General features: G+C 30.1%; 5 protein-coding genes across 11 annotated transcripts in view; 2 read left to right on the plus strand and 3 right to left on the minus strand.

Annotated features, from left to right (window-relative positions):
• LOC140664764 (glutamate receptor ionotropic, delta-2) overlaps positions 1-8,781 on the plus strand; it is a 43,793-nt gene extending 35,012 nt beyond the window's left edge. For 2 of the 4 annotated variants that reach the window (XM_072890214.1, XM_072890215.1), the window contains 8 exons: positions 27-211; positions 3,600-3,787; positions 4,188-4,583; positions 4,949-5,119; positions 5,609-5,832; positions 6,108-6,310; positions 6,600-6,865; positions 7,168-8,781. In XM_072890214.1, the coding sequence (XP_072746315.1) occupies positions 27-211; positions 3,600-3,787; positions 4,188-4,583; positions 4,949-5,119; positions 5,609-5,832; positions 6,108-6,310; positions 6,600-6,865; positions 7,168-7,789 (2,255 nt within the window). In that variant the 3' untranslated portion in view covers positions 7,790-8,781. The remainder of the gene's footprint in view (positions 1-26; positions 212-3,599; positions 3,788-4,187; positions 4,584-4,948; positions 5,120-5,608; positions 5,833-6,107; positions 6,311-6,599; positions 6,866-7,167) is intronic. The other 2 variants (XM_072890216.1, XM_072890218.1) reach the window with 2 other exon arrangements.
• LOC140664535 (uncharacterized) lies at positions 8,115-9,551 on the minus strand. The gene is made up of 5 exons (XM_072889707.1): positions 9,204-9,551; positions 8,855-8,964; positions 8,675-8,773; positions 8,373-8,492; positions 8,115-8,238 (listed from the first exon to the last, which is right to left on the minus strand). The coding sequence occupies exons 1-5, from the start codon at positions 9,549-9,551 to the stop codon at positions 8,115-8,117; spliced, it is 801 nt and encodes a 266-aa protein (XP_072745808.1).
• A 1,303-nt stretch (positions 9,552-10,854) lies between these two features.
• On the plus strand, positions 10,855-12,927 carry LOC140665089 (complex I assembly factor ACAD9, mitochondrial). The gene has a single exon (XM_072890809.1). It carries the CDS (start codon positions 10,951-10,953, stop codon positions 12,832-12,834), a length of 1,884 nt encoding a protein of 627 aa, XP_072746910.1. The 5' UTR covers positions 10,855-10,950; the 3' UTR covers positions 12,835-12,927.
• Positions 12,928-13,163: 236 nt separating this feature from the next.
• Positions 13,164-15,672, minus strand: Trus (programmed cell death 2 like trus). The gene is made up of 4 exons (XM_072890589.1): positions 15,370-15,672; positions 14,500-14,927; positions 13,959-14,411; positions 13,164-13,851 (listed from the first exon to the last, which is right to left on the minus strand). Exons 1-4 carry the CDS (start codon positions 15,478-15,480, stop codon positions 13,587-13,589), a joined length of 1,257 nt encoding a protein of 418 aa, XP_072746690.1. The 5' UTR covers positions 15,481-15,672; the 3' UTR covers positions 13,164-13,586.
• A 410-nt stretch (positions 15,673-16,082) lies between these two features.
• On the minus strand, positions 16,083-18,114 carry Fy (fuzzy planar cell polarity protein-like protein). Of its 4 annotated transcripts, none has more exons than XM_072890592.1 (6): positions 17,988-18,114; positions 17,675-17,777; positions 17,182-17,574; positions 16,914-17,111; positions 16,604-16,803; positions 16,083-16,509 (listed from the first exon to the last, which is right to left on the minus strand). In XM_072890592.1, the coding sequence occupies exons 2-6, from the start codon at positions 17,750-17,752 to the stop codon at positions 16,140-16,142; spliced, it is 1,239 nt and encodes a 412-aa protein (XP_072746693.1). In that variant the 5' UTR covers positions 17,753-17,777; positions 17,988-18,114; the 3' UTR covers positions 16,083-16,139. The 4 variants fall into 4 exon arrangements, with proteins under 4 accessions (XP_072746693.1, XP_072746692.1, XP_072746694.1 ...); XM_072890591.1 differs by having other exon boundaries at positions 17,675-17,899; XM_072890593.1 differs by having other exon boundaries at positions 16,083-16,464; positions 17,926-18,114.
• Positions 18,115-18,356: the final 242 nt, after the last annotated feature.

Here is an 18,356-nt window from a genome sequence, read left to right on the forward strand (position 1 = left end):
ATTTAATTGATTGTGAACAAATGTAGATTGTGCTCTTACTTATGTCCGACCGTTGATTGAATGCTTTGGTGAAAAGGGCATCAGTGTGTCATTACAATCGGCAACAAACCCAAATATACCGGATGCTCTTACAGTTCCAACACACCGCATCGGCTCCATTGTACTCTTAGACGGACTCAATCTGACATCACCTGATAATATCATTCAAATGGTATGACTCTATACATATTATATCTGATAATGAGAAAAGTTGAAAATAATTTTTAAGATAAATTAAATAAATGCACCTTAAAAAACACACTCATTTTATTATATATATTATATATTTAATTATATATATTTATTATATCTAGATTAAAATTTATAAACATATAAAATGGCATAAGATTCTATAATTATTTTTAAACAATTTTTTTAACAACATAATAACATAAATAGTTTGTATATAAAATTAAAGAACCTTTCATTGTTATAAGAACTTGTTTTGTGTGACTACATTATATTTTTAGACAATTTTATATAGACTTACCTCAGTCCATATTTTATAAAACTTCTTTTACAGATATTAAGACTATTAGTACTTAAACGAAATGAATTGCAAGTTGATTATTGCCTTATATTATTCGTCCATATATATATATGTGTGTGTGTATCTGTTCACATATTTGTATATAATACGCATAGTTGACATATTTATAATATTTAGCAATAAATATAAAGGCTCTTAAAATGTTAAAAAATAAATAACTGTAAAATTAACCGGGCAATTAAGAGCCATGCGCAACGATAACGGACGCAACAAAAAAAAACAAATACAAAGGTAGAAATATTAATAGTCGCCAGTTGTTTTTTAAAAAGTGAAAAAATCTTAACCGTCGACCTGACTAGCAAGAAATATTTATTTCATTCTTTATAAATATTACATAACATTAAAAAAAAAAAACAAACTTGTCAATAAAAATAAAATTCAAATTTCTTTATTGTTCTATACGATTCGGTCCATTTTTAATACAAAAAGAATAGTCCTCTGGGAAACAAAATAAGAAATTTATATTGTATATATATTTGACAGAATATTATTCAAACCAGAAAACGCTTCAACTATATTATGCCTCTTTAATAAATACTAACATAAGACACATACAATTACTATTGAGGCAGCAATAAGCAAATTATAGAAATATAATTGATATTTTTTAATAATATATCTTGAAATATAAACGTATATGTTTCTTATATATTGTGTAGTGTTTAAATAGTGTAATTACAATATATATGTTTTTGTAGTGTTAATGTATTGAAATATATATATATATATATATATAGATAACTTATTTGTTAATATATCTAACAATAAGACAAAGCGCACAGGTCGGCAGTTGCAGAAGGAAAAGGGGCGAGCACACAACGACGACGACCTATGTTACGTTTCTCTTTTTCTTTTTTATATATATAGTGTGTATGAAATGTGTTTATAAAATCAAGTACAAAATTATATTAATACAATTTTAATTTCAATAGTTATAATCGTGATACAAAAAGAAAGCGCTTATAACACATAATGCTTATAATGTAATGCATACATTACTATGATAATATCGTGCTCATTATTGTGCACAGTCCATTGGGTAACGCTGATATGTAAAAGTGGCAGGTCTCCCTGTTGTCAAGTGTGAGGTCAAACCGTGCATGTTTAATTCATGCATGTCTCTTTGCATTGTATATAAAATTTGATTGTATAAAAACGCTTGCAGAAAATATGATGCCAGTGATAACAACGTTTTTCGTTGGTATTTTCTGTATTTATTAACGTTATTTTCTAGAAACATTTTTCTAGAAATATTTAATGTTTCTAAGAGTTAAAACAACACAATTAACAAATAAATCTTGCACTAATTCATATTTTTGTGTCAATTTTTTACATATTATTTGTGTTATTTGTTTACATATTTGCCTTCTGTTAAATTAACATTAAAATTAGAGTGAATAAATTAGGACACGAGAAATGTGTTAAATTTAACACAAAATTTTTTACCGTATATATAAATTTTATTGTAGAAAAACACTTGCAGAAAATATGATGCCGGTGATGACGGCGTTTTTCGTTGATATTTTCTGTATTTATTAACGTCATTTTCTGGAAACATTTTTATACAATAAAATTTTATAGTGTGAGAAAATGCGTGAATTGAATATGCACGATCTGACCTCACGTGTGGCAACGATAACACAACGAGGAAATTGTCACCTTTCTGCGTCAGCGTTATACGTTGAAGCTCTGTGCACAATAATGAGCAGGGGATTATCTAATAATGTGAATTAAATATTGAGAACGTTATATTCGTAAGGATTTTAAATATTGTATATGTTATATTCATAAACATTTTCTTTTTGTATCACAGTGGTAATAATTCATTATTTTGTTTCTCAGTAAGAAATATCTGGATCATTTTCAATATCAAAAGAATGTCTTCTTCTTTTTTGTGTTGGAAATGACCCAAATTGAACCAAAACATATATAACATTAAAAAAGTTTGAATTTTATTTTTATTCACAAGTTTATTTTATTGTCGCGTCATGGTTGCGCGTAGCTGTTATTTGTCCGATAGATTTTAAATTTTTTATATTTTATATTTATAATATTTAGAATATTAAAAACATTTATTGTTAATCCTAAATATTAAGAAATTGCAACGACAAGAGTGTTCAATTATCACTAAAGAATATTCTATACTTGTAAAAAGTTAAAACCGATAGTTTAATATTTAACATTAAATATTTTTAATCTTTTATATAAACATCATATAAATATGTCGAATATTTGTTACGTTAGCAAATAAATTAGTTCATGTTATCAATTCCTAATAACATAATAATCATAAGCAATTTTGATAATAACACGATGAAATTTTGATAATAACGATAGATATGTTAGATAACAGAAGATAGAAGCATAATCATATTAGTTTTTTCGTAGGGAATAATTTAGTGACCGCGAAAGAATTGTTTTATCAAAATCGCTTATGATTATTATGTCCTTAGAAATTGATATTGATCATAATCAATAATTCTATTTCACGATAGAATTTAGATCGCATCTCTACATTATTATTTTATCGAAATTGGTATATGTGTCAATTTCATTTCAGTCTTTTTTATTTTTTATTATACTAATGTTTCAGTTATAAAACATATGTGTTTTTCAATTATTACAATCTTTGCATTATCTTCATTTTTAATCAAATATTTTAAATTAATAATCTTCAAAACAATTTAAAAATGAATCTACAAATTAGTGAAAAATTCCTTTTAATATTTATTTTTTAAAGTTTAGAGTTTTTTATAAACGTCGAAGTAAATTATTTATCTTCAAATTTTCTTATTCGCTATCCTATTAATTAAATTTCGAAATCTTTCATTTATTATTTATTTATATTTTTGTAATATTTTTTATTTTAATGGCTCTTAAAGTTTGAAAGTTAATAGTTGCATCTTGATAACTATTCTATAAAAACAATTTTATAACACAAAATTACGCTAATTGTAAATGATGAACTTTTTTGTCAATGCTAGGATAATTAGAACGAATATTTCGACAGGCTTCTCAGAAATTTTTATTCAACTATTACATCTCTTGGCTTATGGTTACCACAAGAAACACTGATTCCACTATCGACACCGTTCTTCGAGATTTAAACATTGGTATCGATAGCGATGTAGTCGTAGCTACTTCGCCACTATTAAATGATGCTGTCTCTTGGAAATACGCACAAAAATATCGAGATAAGTAAGTTAGCACTAATGCAAAATGCGTTATACAATCTTAAGTTATGCACTATTATCGTAGTAATCTATATTATATAAAATTCTAAAATACGACTTATGTATAAAATATGATTTGTTAAAAGAACCATTTCTTTTATTTAAACAAAATAATTATTTTTATTTATATTACGTCCGATGAAAGAATCGCTTATTTTAATATCTACAACATTTTCATTTAAATTTTATTGATGCGAGCTTTACAAAAATGCTAAAATTTCTTAATATAAAATTATTAGAATCAAATATGAATTATTTTTTTGTCGCATTTTTAAAAATATGTTACACTATACTATAATAATATGAATAATTAATTTAAATTAAATAAAATTAAATAATGATGAAGTAAATTTTATATATTACAGGATATGTCGATCTTTCCGACGTTACGGCGATCGTTTCGAATTTACGGGACCATCGAAACGACGTAATATTGAAAACGCCACGATCAATTTGAGCTACGCCACTTTAGAGAATCGCTCAGTATCATTTTATCTGATGCACACTTACAAAATACGTCACTCTGATAATACGAGTCTCGTTGTCCGATATCTCGGTTTTTGGAATCCGGATTCCCATACTCTTAAGCCACCAATGAGCGTGAAATTAAGAAGCGATTTCAAAGGTCTTCCCATTATTTTTGGTGTATTAAATGGAACCAGTGATGGGCAGACGGATGTTGCCGAGGCAGAAACTACCGCTAATGATATCGCACCATTTTTAGACTTTGCCACTATTGTTGCCAACAGTGTGAACGCTAGGTAAAAAAGTATTTAGTTTTAGTGTAAAATTAAAATTAAAAAATACAAATATTTTTTAAAAATATTCAGATACATCCAGCTCCCGTATAAATTGTTGAAAATATTTGGGAAACAGTCATATTTATTTATCGTCTATTTTTTTATATATTTTCTCCATACAGATTATTTTTAATTTTTGAATAAATATTGTGGAAAAAGAGTCAACTTTCAAAAAAATACATTAAAGTGCGGAAGAGTAGAATCATCTGTTGCAAAATAAAACAAACAAATGAATATAATCTATCTTGAAATTTTACTCTAATGTTAAGCAAAAAATGACAATGTAAATGAATATGTAAATACTAAATACATGATCTTTTTTGCAGTATCGAATTGATACCACATGAAAAGCTTGGTACATTAACTAACAAAGTATGGAGTCATCTTCTCGGAGATGTTGTAGCAGGTACCGTTGACATCGGTTTGGGATATATAACGTCGAACGACGAGGAGCGTTGGAAGGAAATGACATTTAGTCATCCTCTGATACGTTACACGTCAGTAAAAGTTTTAAATAAAATAAAAGAAGACACTTGATAAATAAGTCAGGTCAAAAATTTATTTTAAATTTATTTCTTTATATATTCTCAATGCAAATTTATTCTTTTTCCTGATTGGGATGGAGAATTATAATTTACGTTCGTACCATTGTATTATTCGATTGGTGAGTCAGCTGTATTGATAATCATTAAATTTGTGGTAAGAAAAATTACTCCGAACATAAACATTATCTGAAGATTTTTAACTTTTTCGCATTCATATTTGAAGTCAAGATAATACAAAAGCATAAATAACATTTCAAAAATTAAAATTTAGTTTTTTTATTATTGCTAAATAATAAGTTAGAAAAAATGAACCAAATGAAAATGCTTATTAAACAGCAGAAGATATTTGTAATTTTATAGTTATATAATGTATATCATTATAGATACTTTTAAAGTAATTTTTACGCACGATTATCAATCATCAGTCAATATTTAACACAGGAGGAACATTTATTATCATCCATTAGAAACTGGCACAATGAGAGATATATTTCTACAACCTTTCGATAACCGACTGCTCGGCTGCGTCGCGGCAACATATTTCATCATGTTGATCGCAATGGCGACGGTGATTTATGCCACAAAAGCGATTTTGCATAAGAAGGAAAGATCTATTGGAATCGGAGAGGCTGCTCTTTGGTGCTTGAGTATCATGTGCATGCAAGGTCTTCTTTTTCTTTCCTTTTGTTATAAAAAACTGTACGACATTATTATATTATATACTAATCTTATCTTTTTACATTTTTTAAAAAAGAAATATAACATTATAATATTAAAATTGCTCGTGTATATATCTGTCAAAAATATCGCTCTTTATTTAGTTATAAATAAATGTATTTCAAAAAATACATTTATTTATTTAAATTGAAAAATTGTAATTATTGATTAGTTTAGACAATATTCACCTGTATATTAATTTTTTAACGATTTGACTTTTTAGGGTCACCTTGGAGTCCTCGAACTCCATCTGGAAAAACTCTGCTGTTATTCAGTTTAATATTCTCTCTCGTAATGTACAATGCCTATGCCGGCTTTATTACGTCAATACTATCGGTACAGGTCACTGGAATCAAATCTGTCACGGATCTTCTGCTTAACAATTTCAAATTAGGATACAGTGCCGCCGATGATACATACATAAGAGTATTGTTATCAATATTTTTATTATTATTATTATTATTATTATTATTATTATTATTATTATTATCACTCGTATGTGATTATACTTGAGTATAATTTTACATAAATTTAAATCATAAAAATGTCATGTTCTGAAAGGCATTCTAAAGTTGACAAATTTTCTTCTTTAGAAATCTCAAAAAATCTTTACAAAAGTCTTGATTTAAGAAATTATTTATGGAAGCTTATATTTTTGTTTCAGATGTATTAGTATTGCGTATAGTTTGCACATATTATATCGTTCATCTTTCAGAATGCGAACGACAGTAATCTCCGTCAATTATACATAAAGGCGTTTAATAGTCGCGAGTCTCGCTTGGAGACGAGAACCGGGCTTATGAAAGCTGTCAAAGGACGATATGGATTTTTCATTAGCGCGACTCTAGCACGACGAGCTCTCAAAACAACTTTTATACAAGAGCGATGTATCTTAAAGGAGCTACTACTGCCGCAAACGCTTACAGTCGTCGCTCTTCCTATGGCTAAGAGTTGCCCATACAGAAAGATCATCAATCTCAAGTACGTACATAGAATAAAAGAAATTGTCAAATTTATACTACATATTGAAGCAAATTTTATACGAAAAAATTAAAATGTATTTTTAGTATATATTTTAATGTAATATATTAAAATTATATCAATATAAATTATTAAAATAATCTTTATATTTATAGAAATGCAGACATTTCTTATAATGACTTATACGTTGTCACTTATATTTTTATAACTACAAATATACTATAAACACAAATATTTATTATCCTTTGGTAAAAATGTCTTTAAACGATTTAATATGCTGTATTCCCAAATTTTGTTTACAGTATATTACGTATATACGAACGCGGCGTCTTGGACAAAATACAAGAACGGATGTTGCCGACGATGCCGCGTTGCGCGGCATCAGCGGCCTTTCACAGCGCAAGACTTACAGACGTTTATTCTGCCTTTTTTCTCCTAACAGCAGGTATGTTTATAGCGATCTCCATCGGTATCATCGAGAGAATATGGAACAAACGGAAGCAGATGCACGAGACTATTGTGCGCGGTTTACGCGAGCATCATTTGATACCGCATATTCATTTCCATCATCATCATCATCATGAACACGATCACCCCAATGATCACACTCATTCTCATGCTGCTCCTCCAACCGACAAACTGCTCGGCTACGATTCTGCTTATTTGACTATGCTGCAGAATCAGGCTCGTCAGGTACAGTCGTTTGTCGGTTTTCAAGATCGTGACATTTCCCCTGAAAAATCGAGAGGCCCGACTCTGAAGACGCGTTTTCACGTACAACGAAGATCGGCAGGTTCTAAAAGAGCGTCTTGGTCTTCCTTCTCGGGTTTAGCCAAAAGAAAGTTAAGATCGACTGAAAAAATTCCGCCGACTTCGAATGTGGAAACCATCCCTGAAGCCCGGACCTTTCCATTTCATGATTAAATACCATTTCATCGTTTCAAAATCTTTTTAAGCATTATATTAACTCTCTACTTTGTTGCAAAAATAATTGTTTCGATGTCTACCATATTTCAAAATAATTCTTCAACTCACAATATACACATCGCGTCATGCATCTCTTGCATGACAAAATTGCTGGCAAAATTGAAAATTGTTATAATAAATGCTTTCTTTTATTCACAAGCTATAACTATAAATATTTATTATATTACAATTAATAACTTGTATAATACTACGTGTGTAAATTATTTTTTATATATAATGATTTTTTAAATAATTATATCAAAAATATATGATAAATGTATGATTAACTACAATTATTATATTTGGCTAAAATCTTCACATGAGTACTGACAATCTTATTCGTAGGCCCTTGTCGCTTGTGTATATTATCTATACCTCTACAATCTCGTAAACTACTAATTTCGTTTCTGCGGCAAATATAAAGATTTTTAGTCTTTATATGTTTCTTGGATGCAATTAAATTATTTAATTAATCATTTAGTAAGCTAGAAAAAAAATAAAAATTAAAGAAAAAGAATTTTAAATTAAGAACATGCATTACCTGCAAAGAATATTTTCTAGATTGAAAATATGTTCGTCATCTTCGCACCATTTCCTCCAATTTCTGTACAATCGTAGTTCTTGTATTTCACCAAGATATTCGTGACACATATCTCTTAAGCTACGAGAATCTTGTAATTAAAGCATCATAAAAGAAATCACAAAATTATTATTTTATGATAAAGTAGCTAAAAAATTGACAAATCGAGTGATGTATAAAACTTAACCAAATAGCTTTTTTTCTTACATAGAAATTAAATTTTTAAGCTAACAATATAATGTAAGTTTTTTATAAGATCTTACTTTTTTTCCCACAATCCATCGGCAGACGAAGCGATAAGCTTATCACCCGGTAATGGATCGGAAATAAATCGTCGTCCATCAATTTCTCGTAAACTGTAACTATAAGAATTACAATCGCACTATGTTAGTAAGTAAATATATTGTACAAAAAATTAAGTAATAAAAAAATAAAATGCTTACTGTTGAAAAGAGTGATCGCAAATAGTTCTTAAAAGAAGCACGGCTTCCGTGTCATTCAACCAATCGTCAGGTGCCATCATATTATGAATTTCCAGCAAAGTTTGATTAATCTGAAAATAAATTGTAAAAAAAATCTTTAATCCGAGATTAAATTCTTACACACACATATATATATATATATATCTTTTATATCCTTTATATTAGTGACAATGCATATTAATATGTTAATATATAATATTTTTCTTAATATAAGTGTGTAGTAAAATATTAATACAAATAAAAAAAAAAATATATATATATATATTTTATTATGAAATTTTATAAGATTAAGACTGATCTTTAGACGAACCTCTTCAGCGACGACCATACACATGCTGCATCTAACGCATGCGGACGATAAATCCACGTGTAACTTGCCACATGTGCTTACGGCACAATTATACGGGATCCGCATTACTCCAAAACCGGACGAGTTGCAGTCGCAATAGGGATCGACAGTGACATTTGAATCCCTCAAAAAATTGTAATGAACTGCGGTAGTGTATACATGTTTGTCGCCGCTTTGCTCGGTGCGTCTTTTGCTAAGCTTGCTAAAACTACAGCCGTTCGATGTGAATGCAAGTAAAAACAGCATCAGTAACACTGTTCTCAAAGACATTGTTCTGACACCGACATGTTCCTTAGAGAGAATTGGCATGAATAAATTGAATAAGCAAGTTAAAAAAAAAATAATACCGATTAATAATAGCGGTTCTTATAATTTAGAAATTAATATTCAAGTTTTTATATTAACAAAAAATAATTCATAATTTTCAAATCTCTAATGTAATCTTTTTCTTACCAAAAACAAAGTCTTATGATTTTCTTTAATTTGCACGAAATGACCTGATAATATTATTAAAATGCTTCATGTGTATAAATAAATAAGGTTAAAAACATATATATTAAAAAAAAAACGATGAAGACAGACGAAGCACGAAACTGTTTAATATTTCAAAGAATAAAATATACATACAACAAAACGTGTGTGTGTGTGTGTGTGTGTGTGTGTGCGCATATGTGTATGTGTGTATAAGTGTGTGATAACAGGTTTATGCATTAAAAATTTATTCATATAAATAATTTTTTGATATGATAGTATATTGTGAGAGTTATTGCATAAACGAAAATCAAACGATGTAATCGACTGCATAATTAAAGTTCAATTTTTAATAAGTAACAAAGATAGAAGGACGCTGTTAGCGCTAATAACGTCTCCCCTAACGCGTCCTTGATATTAATTATTTTAAGAATAAGAAATAAGAAACATATTAAAAATAAGAAAAGAGATTTTAATTATTTTAAGAATTTTCTCCCTTTTCTTTTCGTTTTCCTTTAGCATTATTTATATATAATTGCCGACCATGCAATTGCCGCCAATTTCTGCCACCAGATACAAGTAGCGATCAGTAGTCATTTAAATATAGTATTCAAATACCTAAGTAGAAAGAGAATGAAAAAAGATAAAAAAAGTGAGAGAAAAGTTCAGATGACGTTCTTGTGTAAATTTTTGTGACGACTAAATAGGCACATGGACGCGGAGGTAATTGAAGAATTGTGACATTATCGACCATTTTGACTTAATTATATATGAGTTATTTAAATCATACGAATATTTTAACTCATCTAATTGTTGTTTTATTTTTTTTTAAATGTATAGATCTTCTGTGTGGCTGTCTCTAAAATAACAAAATAAACGTTTTATTGTATCTAATCATTAATTACCAACAGCTCAAAGATTTTCTTACCTACAGCAAGAAAATCTTTGCACTGTCGGTAATTTTGCCTGTCACCCCTAACCCCTAGCTACCACTCTATTTCAGATAAGCTCGGTTCGGCTAATTTTTGTGATTGGTTGGTGAATACATAATGTTCTGAGTCGCGCTCCATCTATATATTTTATATGTCTATGACTTAAATTACATATATACTGTGGTCCAGTAGTCTATTATTATTGCGTATGTTTATGGCTGTACAGTATATAAGTATATACATACATGTGATGTATCATATGTACATTTTCTGTACTTTAAACAAGTTATTTTAATATAACAACGATGCTGGTACGTCAATTTCTTCGCAGAAAATTATTGTGGCATTCTTCCTGCAGTTGTGCATCCACTCGATATACGCAAAGCGCGAGTCAGCATGCTTTAGATACGCTAAACCTCGAAACACGACTGCCGGCATCCATACAAAGGCAACGACAACGGCAACCGTTCGCCAAAAATTTATTTCTCGGCGTATTTGATCATGAATTCACATATTATCCCGAGCCGCAAACCAAGGAGAGGCATACGCGATTTTTCGAGTGGCTTCAACCCATCGAGAAGTATATTTCGGAGAGTCTGGAAAATCCGCAAAATGTCAGGAAGGACGACATTCTATCTAAGCTGAGAGATTTTGGTGTCTTTCGGGCGCACGTGGATGAACAGTATCTCGGTTTGAACTTGAATCAGACAGAATTGGCTAAATTAGTAGAGGTACTCAGTTGTTTCCCCTGGTTGGGTTCTTACATGGTCAAAAATCACATTGTACCTGTTCATATTATTTCTACAATGGCCTCGGAAGAGCAGAAGGCAATATATTTACCGAAAATAGCGACCGGTGAAATCGTTCCCACGATCTGCTATACCGAATCTGACGGTGGAATAAATGTACGTAATATCAATACTACTACAGTATTGTCAGATTGCGAAACACATTATATATTGAATGGTGAAAAGTCGTTTGTAGCCAATGGACATGATTCGAATCTATTCCTTGTGTTCGCTCAATGTGGTCATTCTCAGGCAATCAGCAGTGGCCATGGTACCTTATCTGTGTTTTTTGTAGAACGAGATATGAATGGTATTACCTATAAAGATGTCAACACTCTAAGGGGACTTCATAATAGTCCTGTTTGTACAATTAATTTTAAGGATATCAAAATTCCAAAGGACAATCTATTAGGTGAAATAACATCTGGAATGAATATATTGATAGATACACTCGCACCTGGAAACAGACACCTTGCTCCACAAACAATTGGTATGCTGAGAACTTTTATGAAATTATTAACGAGACATGTACTGGAAAGGAAACATCTAGATCGAAATATGTACGAGTATGAAGGTATTCAAGAAGTAATAGGTAGAATATCGACAGCTTTATATAGCATGGAAAGTATGCTGTACTATACAACTGGCATCATGGACATATATGAGAATCAGGATTGCACACTCGAGAAAGCCATGGTAGAGATGTATTGCGCAAATGAGTGTGTAGCATGTATTTATGAAGGACTACAAATTATTGGAGTGCATGGTTATTTGAGAGAGAAGCCTTATATACAGATCTTTGAGGATGCATTATCCTTTACCCTATTCGACTCTTACAATATTGATTCTAATATATATATATCTCTACTTGGTCTACAACATACGGGTAAAAATTTACGTCACCATATAATGAAAATACGAAATCCGTTTAATTTTCCTCAATACATATTAAACTGGGTCGCTGGTAAAGAAAATAAATTAGATCTTCGCATAGCCGACCATATGCATCCATCCTTGATACAAGGCGCCAAAATGCTGGAAACGTGTATCACTAGATTACAAACCGTCGCGGTATTGATGTTAGAACGTCACGGCAGTGAAATATCAGACCGACAAATGGAATTGCGTAGAATAAGCGAATTGGCCACGAAAACGTTCGCACTAGTAACTGTCCTTTCGCGCACTTCTAGAGCATATTGTATCGGCTTAAGGAACGCAGACTTAGATCGACAATTGGCCAACATTTTTGCAGTTCTCACAGATGATAGAGTCAAAATTCTCACGAACGAAATTTCAATAGGAGATTGGTCTAATGGTGGCACATTGTATAAAAATATTGCCACACTTATATACAATAAGAAAGATTATTTCGCCGAACATCCGTTAAGTAGAAGTTATTAAACATTTGTCCCGTTTCGAATCATTCAATTTAGAATACAAATATGTTTGTATTCCTATGTACATGTGTATAATAAAAAGAAAAATAAAGAGTTATCGCGGAAATATTTATTAATGTGAATAATAGCATTTAAATTCGCATAAGCGATATCAGCATTAACGCACGTAGAATTTATAATATAGATATATCTGTAAATTACTTTCAACTAAACTATATCTTCTATTTTGTAAAATTAAGTTACATTCTGTAACAATATGTATATGTATATGTATATATATATATATATATATATATATATATATATATATTATATATATATAGTATATCTAATTTAAAAAGAAATATCATGTTCCACCAATGTTTCTGTATTTATCAATTTTACAGTTATATCTTATATACTAAGATCAATTTTGTGTACATGTATGTATGTATGTGTGTCGTGTGTGTTGCAGAAAAAGTAAATTAAATACTTTTAATCAGACTTTTCTATCGGGCATTCCTAAAAACTTTTTAATCTTGAATCACATATTGCTTAATATAGTTTGAAATATACTCGTAATGTTTTTACTATGTCAACCATCATTCGCTACTTAGAACTTCTGACAAATACATGAAGAGGTGGACGGTATTTTCTCTACAGACGTAACATGACTAGTCTTAAATGCATAAATATGAAACTCTATGTAGGATCATTGGAAGAACCTTAGGGGAGGGAGATTTCGCATTCATAAATTTCTTATTTAATATCTTACAATTATAATCTTTCCGCTTGAACAACAACATGCTCTTCTCGATATAAATCAGCCGCAGACCAACAGCTTCTAATGCAAGTGTATATTAAAACTGTACCAAATTCAATCTGAAAATTCCGTTCGCTGCGTGGATTTAATACCAATTTCGGTATGATCGTCGGTAAAACTTGCAACTCAAATATCATCTCATCACCGCAATTCCGACATTTACCAATATTACCGCTTAGTGGATATAATAGTAACGGTGCAGAATTGTCTCTTGAATAACTAAAAAAAAAAATAAAGATGTATATAATTACTATCATAATATATATATATATATAAATTTTTTTAGTATATAAACATAGAAAATAAAACGTCGCCAAAAATTTTACCGTAGCAGCTGTCCAGGATTTCTTTGTATTCTGCATACAAAATTGTGGAACATTTCGTCACCGTGCTTAGGGACACCTTTCTCGTACTTTTCCACATCTGTATCAATTGTCTTGGGATTGCCCGAATCTGGCATAAACTTCGTCGATGGATCTGGATTGCCATGTTGATATTCGACTAATAAATCTCGAACGTGTTGGGATACATCTGTACCGCAATCCTCTTCGTCAACCGAAAGAAATATTTCGTCAAATGTATATTTAATTTCCTCGTTCATTATTTGCAATGGCAACGGAGTTACTTCGTGCAATAAACTAACTAAATCACATTGCGGTTGTGTCGGAGTATCGATGCATACAACTTCGTTTTCATCTCCATCGATCTCTGCTGAAGCTTGAGGAGAATCCAGACGACCTACGGCGCCTCCACTAACAGGAGAGTCCACACTTGTTGGACTATAACATTTGTAAAGAAAAATTTAATCACAGAATAGTTATTCATTTTATATATACATACATATATATTAAAATCTATAATACAAACCTATTTGCATTTGGATCATCTACGCGCAGTGTAGATAGTTCTTCTCGTATGTCTTGATCTATTTCTTTATGCAAAGAAAAATGAAATGCATCATTTTCCAACATATTATTCCCATTCGGTTCTGATGCATTGTCATTTACATTATCCCCCCAATCATCCGCATCTGATAACCAAGCTGTTGTAGATGGCACATTAACACTCCCAGAATCCGGAACGCTTGTATTAGTTTCATCTTCTAAGTGCTGTATTCTCAAGCATGTCCAGCTTTTATTTTGATTCCAGCAGTTTGGATTGATGCATGCAAATATGTATAATGTCCGATGGTATTTTGAATTATCTAATGGTGCGTACAACTGGAGCGCTAAGAGTTGATACAAGCCACAGAGTCTGCATTGTGGCGACAATAATGTATTTTTCTCATAACAGTTCTAGAAAATGCATAAATAACACTGTATATATATTTTATTATTATATAATTTATATGTCAAGTTTTATTGCAAATTAATAGTATAAAAATTTAATTTGTACTGTTCTAAGAATTCTGTTAAAATATTCAGTATAGTTATAATTAATGAAATTGTTTTAGAATATGTAATTTTATAATCTTATTAACATTATATGATTATATATTCAATATTCTCCCACAGTACAAATTAAAGCTAAATGAATACATGCTTCTTTCAATAAAATACAAAAACATTCCATATATACATACATATATCATTGGTTTGTAAATATTTCGTTTGATATACTACCTATAGATTTATAGATTATAGATAGTTTAATATTCTAGTAAACGTTTAACAAGCAAATACCAATCGATTTAATCAAAGCCTAGAAAATAAATGTTTCATTCTTTATTCTACCCACCGGATGCCCGCCAATCTTGTTCGTCGTAAAGTTGAGCAAGGACCGATACTTGTCCGTGACATACTCGTCCTCATATCCGAGGTACACTTTCGTACGATTGTCGCAAGCCATTTAAATCATTCGATCGCAGCTCTACATTGGAAGACTGCGGACATAGAGCTCTAGAACACCTGTACACTGCCGTTTTACTTACGATCGGGACAGCTGACACGCATCAGTAACGCTTGACGCGTGCGCCTTCGTCGGTTCGCGCGTTTCTCTTATCGATTTTTTTGAGCTCCCAAGCTTTGCGAGTATTCTCGTAGACGCTTCATGAAATCGCAGATGCCAGTTCTCCGATTCTCATCTCGGTTCAAAATATGCGAATTAAACATATTGATGCAAACATAAAGAAAAATATTCATTCTACAAATGCGTTCTAGCTGAAATGAATAATACTCAGATAATGAAAAAAGAAAGAGGAAGAAAACAAAGTGTGGGAGAAATTGAAATGTCAAATTTGTATACATACAGCTGTTTACTTGACATAAAATTAGCTTTGCAACTGCATTTTCTATACTTCACTAGAAAAATGTTTATTTTAAATATGAAACATAAAAAAGTAGATATAAGAGACCTAAATACATATATATCTATATAAACTTTTAAAAATAAAAAGCATGATGTATTTTTCTATAATATTCTCACATTATAAAAAGATTATATGTACCAAATTAGTATAAAAACACTATTCTTTATTTTATACATATATATAAACAAAAATTCCTAGTCTACCAATGTGTTTGTTTATCATTAAACATCATTTTTAGTATCTTTTGACTAATCAGTCTCATGGTATGAGTAGGTACTACAGATGTGTATAAAACACAAAGAATATAATCATTATGTTTAACAGCATGACATTTATGATATTCGGAACATAAGTATGTTTCCTTTGCTCCAGTAAACTGCCAGGCATTGGTAATTACCGTCTCGTCATTACTCTCTTTGTGTTCAACTGATAGGCCAAACATTTCAACTGCTTGATGATAAAACGTTCGTAAAATATCTAATCTATGCGATCCTGTTACACGATTTTTGTCACATTGCAAGTTCCTGCCAAGTACAAATTTTTTTACTTTGTAATTTACCAGCAGAAATCTAAAATATTTGTAGAATATTATAAATATGGTAACAAATATTTATTCATAAATATAATTGTCTATTATATAAATAAATGACTTATTTCAGTTACCCAAGTGTCTCATTATCTAAAGAGACTGATGCAGGTAAATTTCGTGGATAACATTGTTCAACAGTGCATAATACATCCATATTACTCTTCCAACATTGTACAGCAATCCTCTCAATTTCTGTTAATTCTGGATTAGGTCCACATAATGCCAGAACTTGTACATGATTAATAAGAGTTATAGATACTAATCTGAAAGCCACCTAAAAAGAATATTATATGTATATGTATGTATGTGTATAATACTTAATAATTTTATTATTTTTAAAGTATATATATATATATATATATATATTTCTTTAAAAATACTTACATTTGGACTTTTACAAGGTAAAAAAACTGGAATATCATGTGTAGTACAAATACTCTCTGAAGTAATTGCTATTATTAACAATTTTCTTTCCACAGGTTCTAAAGACCACCAACCTTCTGTAGCAGCTGCCACACAACCATGCACCAGAACACATCCATATATCGAGTCCAAATATTCCATAAATCCTTCTAAACAAGTCTTGAATATATATCCATTAAGTATTATATATAATTTTATGCTGCATCTTTGCATAATAAAATTTAAATACCTGAAGCAAAATATTTTCTGAGGATATGATGCATTCTGTCATATTAACCATATTGGTTTTTGTAGAAATTTTATCTCCTATGTCCAAACAATCCATTAAACTATCAATAATAGAACTGCAAAGTCGCATATCTTTCTTAAGTCTCTCTATATTTTTACAATTTTTTATTTCATCAATGCCAGTGAAAAGGACCATTGCACCAAAAGTAGCGTCCAGAAATTTATCCAGTATGTATTTTGTTACTCCGCTGGCAATTGCTATTAATATAATACATTGCTCAAATTCTTTCCATATTACTGTCATATCTGGCAAGTCGGTACTTAACAGACTGATGTCTTGTGATTTTAAGAACATATGAACTCCATTGAGGGATGCAATTTTTGAAAATGTCATCTGCAAACAGTTATATATATATATATATATATATATATACATAGAGCTCATTTCATATAAAAAATATATAACTTATTTAAATGTATAACTTATACGCAACTGTATCACAGTCTCCCTTCTGACGAGAAAATAAAGGAATTCCTCCAGAGGAAGTTAAGCACATAACATATGCTGACATTCTTCCTTTGATTTTACAAATTTATCTACACACAATTCACACTATTATTGAGTTATCTTTGAATAGTTTGAGATTGTAAAAAATATTCTAAATTTAAAAATCAGACATCTGTATCTTAATTAATTATGGATCTCATATCTTGGGATGCTAAATAAAAGAATGTATGTACATACATGTAAATATAAATATATAAACATATCTAGAATTGATAAAACTTTTCATAAGATTTAACTACTTTCTGACAGTCTGATAATTGTTTGCTGCATATCCTGTAGTCAAATCAAGCGAGAATATTGACTTCGCAAGTGAACTAGTTTTTTATCAATCACATTTTGCGCGGAAACAAATCATCATTAACTATATTTTACCAAATTTTTTTCGTTCTTATTATTCGTTCAATTTTTATTACTTCTTTAATTAGTAAATATTATAGTTTTGAATGTTATCGTCTCTCTCCTTTTCCTTTTCTGCTATTGGCCGAGTTTTGTAAACGTCATATGTGCGCATTTAACTACAGTATACGTCACATATATTATAGAAAATGTACGCATGTACGCTTCATGGAATTCAGCCTTTATCACCTATTATTTCTCTTGTAAAAAGC

This window comes from Anoplolepis gracilipes, chromosome 4, assembly GCF_047496725.1.
Source record: "Anoplolepis gracilipes chromosome 4, ASM4749672v1, whole genome shotgun sequence".
NCBI lineage: Eukaryota > Metazoa > Arthropoda > Insecta > Hymenoptera > Formicidae > Anoplolepis > Anoplolepis gracilipes.